Source organism: Pipistrellus hanaki (assembly GCF_964339955.1).
Source record: "Pipistrellus hanaki genome assembly, chromosome: 18".
NCBI lineage: Eukaryota > Metazoa > Chordata > Mammalia > Chiroptera > Vespertilionidae > Pipistrellus > Pipistrellus hanaki.
Window position 1 is genome coordinate 13,674,468 of NC_140520.1, and position 11,971 is coordinate 13,686,438.

Sequence of the window (11,971 nt, forward strand, 5' to 3'; positions counted from 1 at the left end):
CTACAAGGAGCCTCAGGTTTTCCACATTTCAGCCCTGCCTTGTCCGAGCCACGGATCTGTGTGGCTAGGCCCGCACAAAATGTCCAGGGGATGATGTGGTTCAGGGCCACACCCTTCCTCCTGTTTGTTTCTGAACCAATCAATTCCCCTATTCCCAAATACATCATGAAGGCAAAGCAGCATCTGAAGTGTATTGGAGTCAGTCTACTAAGCATTAAGAAGCAAGAGGAGCCAAAACCGGTTTGGCTCAGTTGATAGAGCATCAGCCTGTGGACTGAAGGGTCCCGGGTTCAATTCAGGGCATGTACTTGGTTGCGGGCACATTTCCAGTAGGGGATGTGCAAGAGGCAGCTGATTGATGATTCTCTCACATCAATGTTTCTAACTCTCTATCCCTCTCTCTTCCTCTCTGTAAAAATTCAATAAAATATATATTTTTTTAAAAAAATCATTGCTTAATTTAAAAAAAAAAAAAAGCAAGAGGAACTTTAATCCTGCTCTTCCACATAAACTATCGTCTTGGGTTGTTCAACTTCTCTACATCTATATTTGTGGCTGGTAAACATAATCCAGAATCTGATTTGGATCTCCTTGGCCTTTTATTCAAATCAAACATGGAAATGATGTCAATTACACCCCATATGTCAGGTAGACGTCATGTAACTTCTGTCTCTCTGATGGCTGCTTTCATCATAGCTACCACATGTCCATTTGTGTACTTCCTGAAGATGATAGTTCACTTAATACAACAGGGTTAGTTGATTAAATTAAAAAATATGATATGGCCGAAACCGGTTTGGCTCAGTGGATAGAGCGTCGACCTGCAGACTGAAAGGTCTCAGGTTCGATTCCAGTCAAGGGCATGTACCTTGGTTACGGGCACATCCCCAGTGGGGGGGATGCAGGAGGCAGCTGGTTTCTCTCTCATCAGTGTTTCTAGCTTTCTATCCCTCTCCTTTCCTCTCTATAAAAAATAACAATAAAATGTATTTTAAATATATATATGAATGATAGGGCTATCAAAAAGCAAACCTCAGACTGCATCAAAAGAAATATGGTATGTGGAACATTGAGGGGATAACCTAACTTACCCTGTACTAGTTAAGACACATCGGACCAGTAGATTCCACTGTGGCACACTTTTAAAAGGATACAGACAAACTAGGTACATTCAGAAGAAAAGGGTGATTGATAAAAATACTCAAAGCTATGTCACTTAAAGGCTAATAAAATACTGGGGACGTTTAGCAAGAAAAGAATGTTACAAAAAGAATGTTACAAACAGATTTCTTTGACTAGAGGAAAGGTCAGGTGGAAGAGGAACAGACCTTTCTACAGGGCTGCAAGGAACAGAGCAGGAAAAAGATAAAAACTGCAATATGTATTTTGGGTCCATCTTCCTCACTATGAGAGACAGAACGGACTCCCTCAGACTATCACTTGCCTTGTCACAGAAGGTAACCACAAACTGGATAAGTGTTTGTTAAGCAGGATGTAATGTGGTTCCAAGCATCAAAGACCTTGCTATACCAAAATACTTCACAAGTCTTCAAGTGGTTCTCAAACTTCAGTGTGCGAAAGGAAAAACTAGTGTGTTTTCAACGATACACAATCCCAGGCCCTACTCGTGGTATGTAGGTCTGAGGTGGGCCCAAGAACGTGCATTTTTAATAAGACTTCTGAGGGAACCCACACCAGCGTGATATTGATGCAAGTGGTCCCCAGGACACACTATGAGAAATACTAAACCCTGCCACATACAACGTGAACAGAATTGACCTCTTGTTGCTTTCAGCAACTCTAAATAGTTATCTACTACCTACTAGTTCCAAAAATGCACTATTTCCACATCGACTAAAATAAACTATGCTGATGATTTCATATATTTTACCTTTACTTGTCTTTTACACATCTTTCATCAAGAAGGCAAACTCAGACCACAATAATATCTACCATATATTTTTTTTTCTCTACAAATAACCTGTAATTAGATATTATTTACCAACCTAAGTAAACAATAAAGAAAAAACAGAACACCCACCACTCCTTTCTCCACCACTTCCTTAAGTTTAGAGCGTGTCATTTTGGGTTCCTAGAGAGGGGAAAATGAGAAGAGTCAATAAAAATCATCATGTAATTCTTGAATTTTAGGATGCTAACTTTGCCCCCAAATGCCAAACTATTTATAGACTCCGAAGTGGCCTCCTACACTTAGCCAGTTTACAGGTAGCTCTCTTCCATCACATTAAAAAAAATGACAATCAAATACTCACAAACATGGGCATATCCTCAGTCTCACTGATGGCTGCTTTCATCATCGCTACCACGTGTTCATTTGTGATGACTTCCTGCAGAAAGACGAAATTTCACATTATGCAACAAAGATGTGTCACTCGATAACACTCATCTCTGTGATTCTGCTAAGCATATGTAGAGACAAATGAGAGCGATATACTCAAGCAGCTTCAGATTAGGGTAATGCAAGGCAACTAAAAGCAAAGAAGCAAGTTTTGCATAAAAACACACAGCTTCAAGCAATTTGACAGCTTATTAGCTGCTACAGGGAATAAAAATGGCTTACATAAAAAGAAATTCTGCCCTAACTGGTTTTGCTCAGTGCACAGAACATCAGCCTGCGGACTGAAGAGTCCCAAGTTGAATTCCAACTAAGGGCACATGCCCGAGTTGTAGGCTCAATCCTCCCCATAAGGGGCGTACAGGAGGCAGCCAATCAATGATTCTCTCTCATTGATGTTTCTATCTCTCAATCCCTCTCCCTTCCTCTCTAAAATCAATAAAAACATATTTTTTAAAAAAAGGAAATTCTGAGGTAACTATATGCTTAGGAGAAACTAAGTTTTATAAATAGCTGTGTTGCTACATATTGAAGAATAGTGCAAAGTACTATAAACTGTTAACTGGGCATCTTTTCAAGCATATTAACCCACAAAAGAGTAAATCCAGTATAAACATTATCATCACCAAATCTAATAAATACAGTAAACAATCAAATCAGTGAAGGCAGCAGAGGAACAGTTTATCTTCCCAGTTAAGTTCTTCTTTAACATTTGTTCAGATTTCAAATGTGTGCTGAGTGCAAAGAGAAATCAATCTTGAAATGTAAAATGTTTCGCCATAGATAACTCACAAAATAAGTAATTCATATACCACAAGTCAAGAATTTCCCGAGCCGAAACCGGTTTGGCTCAATGGATAGAGCGTCGGCTTGGGGACTGAAGGGTCACGGGTTCGATTCCGATCAAGGGCATGTACCTTGGTTGCGGGCACATCCCCAGTAGGGGGTGTGCAAGAGGCAGCTGATCGATGATTCTCATTGATGTTTCTAACTCTCATTGATGTTTCTAACTCTGTATCTCCCTTCCTCTCTGTACAAAATCAATAAAATATACTTTGGGGGGGAAAAAAAGACTTCTCAATATTTAAAAAAAAAAAAAGAAAGAAAAGAATTTCCCGAGTACTCTTATTTGCTTCCCATAAAAAATTTCCACTCCAATTCCATAGCCGCCCCAGTCTTACTCACGTGAAGGATGTTTCGCACATTGACTGCTGTCAGATTGTGCTGTTTGGCGCCATCCTCTAAGGTACGGTCAAGCATATCGTCCAGTTTTGGGTCATAAGCCAAAGTCCCTTCTTCCTGACCTCTTCCATCTCGTTTCCTCTTGGTACCCTTTTTCTTTTTCTGCCTTTTCTCACTTTCTTCACTGTCTTGCTCTTCTGCAAATAAACCAAGAACATCACCAGAATCTCCAAAGTAATTGTTCCCCAAACTTAACCCCAAAAGGCAACGCTGTAAAGAGAAACAAGCTGCCAGCTGTCTGGCCCTGGGAATCAAAGAGTACGGTGTTTTAGAGGTGGTAATGGTAGAGGGGGTAGGAAGTACAAAACAGATGAACCAATCTGTGCTGCTAGAAGTCAGGATAATGGTTACCCTAACCAGGGGTCTTCAAACTACGGCTCGCGGGCCACACGCAGCCCGCAGAGGAGTCTGATCCTGCCCGCCAGGTTTTTTGGGCAGTGAGCGCAGCCGAGGTGTTACAGTAGGAATCAGTAGTTCATATAGTCCGGCCCTCCAGCTCTCTGAGGGACCGTGATCTGGCCCCCACTTTAAAAAGTTTGAAGACCCCTGCAAGCAGCAGTGGCCAGACCTGGAGCAGCTGGTTGTGGAACGGACCACAGCAACAGAGGCCAGGCCCGGAACAGCTCGCTCCTTGCCTGCCCCCGCCCCAAGGCTGCCTCTCAGACATGGCTGGAAACTTTTGTGGGAACTTGAGGGTCTGCTGAATCAAGTGATGAAGGCTTAGATCTGGATGTGTTGAGTTAGTATTGCGCTGGGGTGTTGATCTGTGAGTGCATTGTGCGGGGCCTGGATGAGGTTGGTTGACCTCTTTGGAAATGTCTTTTGTGTGAAGTGTATCTTTGGGCATGTGGAGGTATTATTGATATGAGAAAATGCTAAGTAACTGATTTACTATCTGAAAAGGGATTTACTATCGGGGAAAGGGAGGAGAAGAGACTGAACATAAACTGTGCACCTATGGATGAGGACAATGGGGGAGGGGAAGGGGTCGGAGAGTGGGGTGGGAACCTGGTGGAGGGGGGAAGAAATGAGGAACCTTTGTAATAATATGAACAATAAAGATTGATTTTTAAAAAAAAAAAAATGGTTACCCTAGCAGTAAGGTGTTGGTAATAACTTAAAGGGAGTACTTTTGGGTACAGGTAATATCCTGTTTCTTTTTTTTTTAAATGGGAATGTTCCAAGGAAATGTTTATCTATTTTTAGAGAGAGAAAGGGAGAGAGAGAAAAAAACATCAATCAATGTGAGAGAGAAATCAATCAGCTGCCTCCCATACACACTCCAATTGGGGACCAAACCTACAACTCGGGCATGGGCCCTGACAGAGAATGGAACTGGAAACATTTGGTGTATGGGCTGACACTCCAACCGAGCCACCGAGCCAGGACAGTAATATTCTTCTCTCGATCTGGTTACTGGTTATATAGGTGTATTCAAACTGAAAATTCAATAACCTTTTATATCTTAGGATATGTGCAGTTTTCTGCATATTATACTTCAATAAAGAGGATAAAATTGAAAAAAGGAAAGAAAAAGAGAGCCTACCCATTGGAATAAAGAGTCCATCATCCTCCATCTCCTCAGCGTGGTGATCTGCAGTCCTGCACGGCTTTCCTGGAGGAGAGGCACAGACATCGGGCTGCGATGATTTCCCAGGCGGGGCTCCTAGTTTTGCAGAGGGGCTGCCTGATGGCAAGAAAGGCATCTCTTCTCCAGAAGGCATCTGAGGCTTCCCTGGAAGAATCGCAAACACTGCTTCACACTGCCACCATTCTTAGTCAGACTCTATTGTAGACATCAGGATCTTGTTATAAAGTCCTTTTTAGGTAGATAACTTTGTTAATAATGCATATACTATACAGGTATTCCTCTCTCTTAAAGACAATGTCCTAAGAAAAATATTGAAATGATATTGAAATATGCTCACATCCAATTTACTCATCTATAATGTCAGGGAATTGAAGTAAATAATTGCTAAGGTCTTTCTAGCTCTATTATACTGAGAGCTATGCATTTATTTCCTACTAGAGGCCCAATGCACAAAATTCATGCAAGATAGGCCTTCCTTACCCCAGCTGCCAGCCCTGGCTTCCCTCTGGCAACTGGGCCTCCCTTGCAGCCCCGGCTTCATCTGTAAAGTTGTCTGGTCTAATTAGCATATTATGCTTTTATTATTATAGACTCAGAGGCCTGGTGCATGAAATTCATGCACTTGGGGGGCGGAGGGGGGGCGAGTCCCCCAGTCTGGCCTGTGCCCTCTCACAGTCCAGGAGCACTCAAGGGATGTCTGAGTGCTGTGGAGGCAGGAGAGGCTATTGCCACCACTGCTGCACTTGCCAGCCATGAGCCCAACGTCTGTCTGAGTGGGGCTCCCCTGGTGGTCAGTGTGCATCATAGCAACTGCTCATTCCGCTGTTCCCTCAATTTGCACCTTAGCCTTTTATTATATAGGATAGAAAGATCAGATGCGTAATGGGAAGAGAGGAGGTATTATATTGCTGATGACAAAGGGACACTATATAGTTGACCATTAACATCACATTTAATTAACTATAAGTGATATACATTATAAAACGTTATCAGAGGAGAAGTGGGGGGGGGAGGACGAAGAGGGTAAAGGGGGTCAAATATATGGTGATGGAAGACTAGAGTTCAGTGGTATAAGTTAGACAGATGTCATATTATAAAGTCTACACCTGAAATTTGCAACATGTTACTAACCAATGTTAGTTTTTTTTAAAAATCTCTAAATTCCTGGTAACTACATATGTTACTTTCTCATTCTAACTGGTCGATTTCTCTCTCATTCTAACTCTCTATCCCTCTCAATTCCTCTCTATGTAAAATCAATAAAATATATAAAAAAATAAAAATTAAAAATTAAAAATAAAAAATCTCTAAATTCCACTCAATAGCTGAGTGGCATTGAACCCCTATTTAATTATCCACTCCTTATCTGGCACTCTAATCTTGTATTTTTCTCCAGTTCATCCTGTCTTCATGTCACCATTACAACTAAGTTTGAAGAAAAAAAATTTAACAATCAGCCCCTCAAATATGTTCCCCATAATAATGGCATGCTTCACCATCTCCCAATCCAGATATCTTAAATCATAGCAGTCTCTGAGCAATATTAGTTATTTCTTTGTCAAGACTCTAAAATACAGTCTTTATTCTCTATCCTTACTGTCAACATCCTAGTCCCATCCTTTATAAAGGTCTTAAGGGGGTAACAGCGAGGCTCTGAATACCTGGATTTGCCCTTTCTTTCTGAAGCCCTGCTACATTCCCACACAAACACAGCACTTCTACGTATTTTCAAAATGTGCTATTCTACTTCCACTCCTTCCCTACAATCTATCAAAACATATCAATCCTACAAGTTCCAAAAATCCTAATTACCTGTACCACACAAATTATTCACATATTCTTATACTGTTCCAAATGAACTATGCATTTATGTCTTGTCTTTCCAACTAAAGTATAAGCTTCCTGAGATTAGAACTATGTCTTCTGCTTCTTTTATGCATCAACTAAAGACCTGGTGCACAAAATTTGTGCACTAGAGGGGAGAAGGGGCTCCTCAGCCCAGCCTACTCCCTCTCACAGTCCAGGAGCCCTCAGAGGATGTCCAACTGACAGTTTAGGGCCGGCAGCAGCTAAGGAGGCGGGAGAGACTCCGGCCACTGCCACCACCACCACCACCACGGCACACACCAGCCATGAGCCTGGCTCAGGGCTTCTGGCTGAGCAGCGCTCCCCCTGTGGGAATACACTGATCACCAGGGGGCAGCTCCTGCATTGAGTGTCTGCCCCTGGTGGGTCAGTGGGCATCATTCTGTCATTCAGTTGATTTGCATATTAGCCTTTTATTATATAGGATTAGCTATCACCTACAGAATGTTTCCCAAAGTGTGGTACGCGTACCTGCAGGGGTACAGGAAGAGTTTGGTGGCGGTACGTGTTGCACCAGAGTTTGGTGGGGATATGCACTACACCGTGCTTAGCTGTGCCTAATACATCCATTTTTTTTTTTTTTTTTTTTTTTTTTTTTTTTTAACAAGGGGTACTCAGCATTACGAAAATTATAGAAGGGGTACACATATGTCAAAAGTTTGGGAAACACTGACCTACAGGAAAAGTTCAAACACCTAAGCATGGAAATAAAACCCTTCACAACTAAGCACAATCTACCACTCTAAAGTCATCTCTCACCTCTTCTTCCAAGCAATGTCACCATCCTCTTCTGCTCTGACCTCTGAGTACACTACTGTTGGCCTATGAAACCCTATGCCATCATTCTGTCAAACTGCAACTCATCCTCCAAGTAAAGCCCTTCCCAACGTCCCAGGCAGGAGTCTCTCAGCCACTGACCCTTCTCCACAAGCCCCACTTCATAGATATGCACCAAAGCACAAAAAGCTATACATACTTCATACCTCCAGACAAGAAAGGATAGAGGAAGGAAAGAAAAGGGCACAGAAGATTTAAGAAATGGGAGGGGAGAAAACCTCCATCCATTCATAAAGCTCACTGCTGACCTTCGGAACTCTACAATTCCAATTCCATGCCAAATCAAGATCTCTTTTCAGAAAAACTACATTTTGTAAAGGCCCTGACAAGAGTGCATTAGCAAAGGCAAAGACATGCCAAACCGCTGACAAGGAAAACATTAAGCCTAAAGATCAGGCATATCTTACCTCCCTCTTCCTTGACTTCTTCACCAGGCTCTCCTGGAAAAGGCTCCTTGGTGACCAGATGACCCCCTCTGTCTTCTTGGGTAACTGGCTTGGGCCTGAGTGTGGTTTTCTTCCCCTTTTTTGAGCCGGTGGCATGGAGTTTTTCTCTATCAGTGTGTATGTTAAGGGGCTGGGAAGACTCCAAGGAAGATAGGGTGATTCCCTTTGAGATGGCCACGTTAACCGCTTCTAGAACTGCTGCATCTGTGTCCTGGGTGAGTGCCCTGGAATTCAAAGACGGATCTTCCACACCAAGCTGATGTCCTGCATCCTGCACAGATTCAACCTCGAGACCAGCTGCTCTACCATGACCTCCACCCCAGGACAGTGACGCTGACCCCAAGTCTTTACTCTGGTCCGATTCTGGTTTAACGGCTGACTCAAGGTCTAAGTCATCTTCCTCCAGGCTGCCCTGATGTTGTGGGAACTCAGTCACTGCAGTTCTTCTCTTCTTACTGGGCAACATTTTAGAAGTCCTACTTTTGTTCCATCCTAAAAGGATAAAAGCGAGTTTTTATCAACTTCATATTAACTATGATAATACATCCTCAAATATATTTTCCCTTTCTTATATTCAATCATGAACACAGTACTTTATATCAAATGCACCTCATTCCCATTAGGTGGAAGTGGACAGACAGTGGTTAGAATGCCTGAGTTAAAATCCCAATTCTACCACTGATTAGTAAGTTATCTTGCTTAGTGACTTAACCTCTCCAAACTTCAGTTTCCTCAACTGTAAGAAAGAACTGTTTTTACCTCATCAGAGTTGTTATAAGAATTACATAGAAAATGATGAGCGTCAGTGATTATTATTACCATCAGGAAGGTAGATGCTGAGACCAAACAGAGTCAAACAATCTGGATTTGCTTCCCAAGTCTGATTCTCTCCAGCTTTGTGACCTTCTAAAAATTACTTAACCTGAATCTGCTTCTTCAGTCATAAACTAAATTAAAAATAGCAGTGACATCACTAGATAGTATCGATAATTTATTAGATCAATAAATATTTTCTATTTTTGTTGCATAAATAAAAAGGTTATTTCATTAACAGAAACAATCCAAAAGCAAAATGTGTTTGTTTAAAGAGGTTAGGCCTTGCCGAAACCGGTTTGGCTCAGTGGTAGAGCGTCGGTCTGCGGACTCAAAGGTCCCAGGTTCGATTCCGGTCAAGGGCATGTACATTGGTTGCGGGCACATCCCCTGTGGGGGGAATGCAGGAGGCGGCTGGTCGGTGTCTCTCTCTCATCGACGTTTCTAGCTCTCTATCTCTCTCCCTTCCTCTCTGTAAAAAATCAATAAAAATATATTTGAAAAAAACTTTAAATAAATAAATAAATAAATAAATAAAGAGGTTAGGCCTTGCCCGGGACAGTGTCTCTCAGAAGTTAGAGCATGCACAGGCCCACACACGGAAGGCTACAAGTTCGATTCCTGCCAAGGGTATGTACCTGGGTTGCAGGTTTGATTCCCAGTCCCAGTCTGGGTGCAACCAATCCATGTTTCTCTCTCTTTCTCCCTCCCTCCCTTCCATTCTCTCTAAAAATCAATGGAAAAAAATACATATTCTCCGGTGAGGATTAACAAATAAAGAGATTAGGTGATATTATCAGAAATTTTGTGTTGTGAACAAGAGAGAGATTCCTACTGTTCTCTGTACTACGGTACTTCTGACTCTTGCTTTCAATTCCAGTTAACATTTTAAGAGCAACACTAACCTAAATTGGATGGTCTCTTCTTTTATGTTCTAGAACCTGTTTGCAAACCTCTTTTATAGTAATTATAACTTTTGTAATTGCCTCTTGTCTGTCTCCTTCCCATCTGCCTCCACAAAAAAATACATGGGTTTTTCAGGAAAAGGACTTTTTCAACTAGTACCCCTAGTACCAGGCAGTATCTGCCCTACTGTAAAGACTGAATGAATGTTCCCTAACTACACGAATGAATGGAAAAGAGTGTGGCTCCAGCTGGTATGGTTCAGTTGGTTGAGTATCCTCCCATGCACCGAGAGATCACCAATTCGATTCCCTGTCAGGGCACATGCCCAGGTTTCAGGTTGGATCCCCAGCAGCAGTGGAGGCAGCAGATTGATGTTTCTCTCTCTCCCCTCCTCTCCCTTCCTCTCTTACTCTGTGCTTATTTTATGCAGCATTTAGACCAGAGTTAAGCATTATACGAAAACTTTCTACCCAAAAAAACTTTACCCAATAAAATAGGTACAAGAACAGAATAAATTATCTTGTGTTACAGTGAGTTCTTCATCACTGACAATGCTCAAAGTATGAATGCCCATCTACCAGGGCACTAGATGAAAGTTTGGACTACAGGGCTGCAAAATAAAGTTGTTGTTTTTTTCCCCCCTTTTTAAATAATTTCTCGTATTTAATGCATTGAGAGAGAGAAAGAGAGAAACATTGATCTCTTGTTCCACTTATTTATGAATTCATTTGTTGATTCTGTGTGTGTGCCCTGACGGAGGATGGAACCCGAAACCTTGGTGTATCCTGCCGGCACTCTAATCACCTGAGCAGACCGGCCCGGGCAAAGTTCTCACTCTTAAAGAGTCTGAACTATAAAGTTAGTTCTAAACCTCCCTAATTCAGTTTCCACAGACCACGAGGAGAGATCTCCCCCACCCTCCAGTCTACCAACGCCCTCATCTTGGTAATTAAAGCTCAAGGGAGGGTGGTAAGTGGGTGAGGGGGGTGGGAGTAGCTTAGGCTAGTCCAGTATTTTGCAGATGAATTAATGAAAAAGGGGGGAAATATTAGGAAGGAAAAAAAAAGAAAGAAAGTCAGCTACCATTTAAAGTCAGCAGCGTACAGGGGCCGACCCCCGGCACTTATAACACAGCAATTCCAAAGAGGCTCACCTTTTAGGAACTGGAGTGAGGCCGACAGGGTGAGAGAATGCAAATCCGAAGGTAGCCCCAGCGCGAGCCCCTCCTGGGGATAATTTTCAAAAGGGAGACCGAACTGCGCTTTCCACCTAGGCGCCGAGCACTGGCCCGAGCCCCCGCGCCGGGCTCGACCCCCTCAGCCCTCTACCTTCTGCCCTCCACCCCGCGCCAGCCCGCCGCGCCGGCCCCCTCGGCCTGGACATCCTGCGCCCTGACGGCCGGCTCCCACAGGCCACTTCCCGCCTCTCGGCACGGGACACACTCCCCTCACCGGCGACGGATCCCGCGGAAACTCGGAGTCCGTGCCACCGGAAGTCAGCCAGCGGCAGCCACTTACGTGCGCGCGCCCGCGTCGTACGTAGTGCGCGGCGTCAGGACGTAGTGCGCGGCGCCGGCCCACTTTAGGGCGGAATGAAGCCGCAAGGCTAGCCCGTCAGTTGTGGTCAAAACGATTTAAAGAAATGCCTCTCTTACTCGGTCCTAGCGCTACTCACAACATAACTTGGGATGGTGATTCGTTAGTTGAACTTGGTAACTAACCCTTCTTGCCGTGGCACACCTGAAAATACGGGACCAAGGAAATGGAGAATTCAGAAATTTTCAGGAAGGAATCCCTGGGTTACAAATAGTGCAGTTATTTGTACTAGTGAGTCCTGGAGTCACTCCAGAGTAATGAGTACTCATAGCTGTATAATGCTCTGCCGTTTTACAAAATGCTTTCATTTATGTTATCA

General features: G+C 43.1%; 1 protein-coding gene across 9 annotated transcripts in view; it reads right to left on the reverse strand.

The window, feature by feature from the left end:
- The window catches only part of GON4L (gon-4 like), a 48,572-nt gene extending 36,981 nt beyond the window's left edge, over window positions 1-11,591 (reverse strand). For 8 of the 9 annotated variants that reach the window (XM_084866684.1, XM_084866680.1, XM_084866682.1 and 5 more), the window contains exons 1-6: window positions 11,211-11,588; window positions 8,300-8,830; window positions 5,145-5,333; window positions 3,542-3,735; window positions 2,274-2,348; window positions 2,042-2,092 (exon numbers count right to left, since the gene is read on the reverse strand). In XM_084866684.1, coding sequence (XP_084722810.1) covers window positions 2,042-2,092; window positions 2,274-2,348; window positions 3,542-3,735; window positions 5,145-5,333; window positions 8,300-8,804 — 1,014 coding nt within the window. In that variant the 5' untranslated portion in view covers window positions 8,805-8,830; window positions 11,211-11,588. Of the gene's footprint in view, window positions 1-2,041; window positions 2,093-2,273; window positions 2,349-3,541; window positions 3,736-5,144; window positions 5,334-8,299; window positions 8,831-11,210 lie in introns of all 9 variants that reach the window. The other variant, XM_084866677.1, reaches the window with a different exon arrangement.
- Window positions 11,592-11,971: the final 380 nt, after the last annotated feature.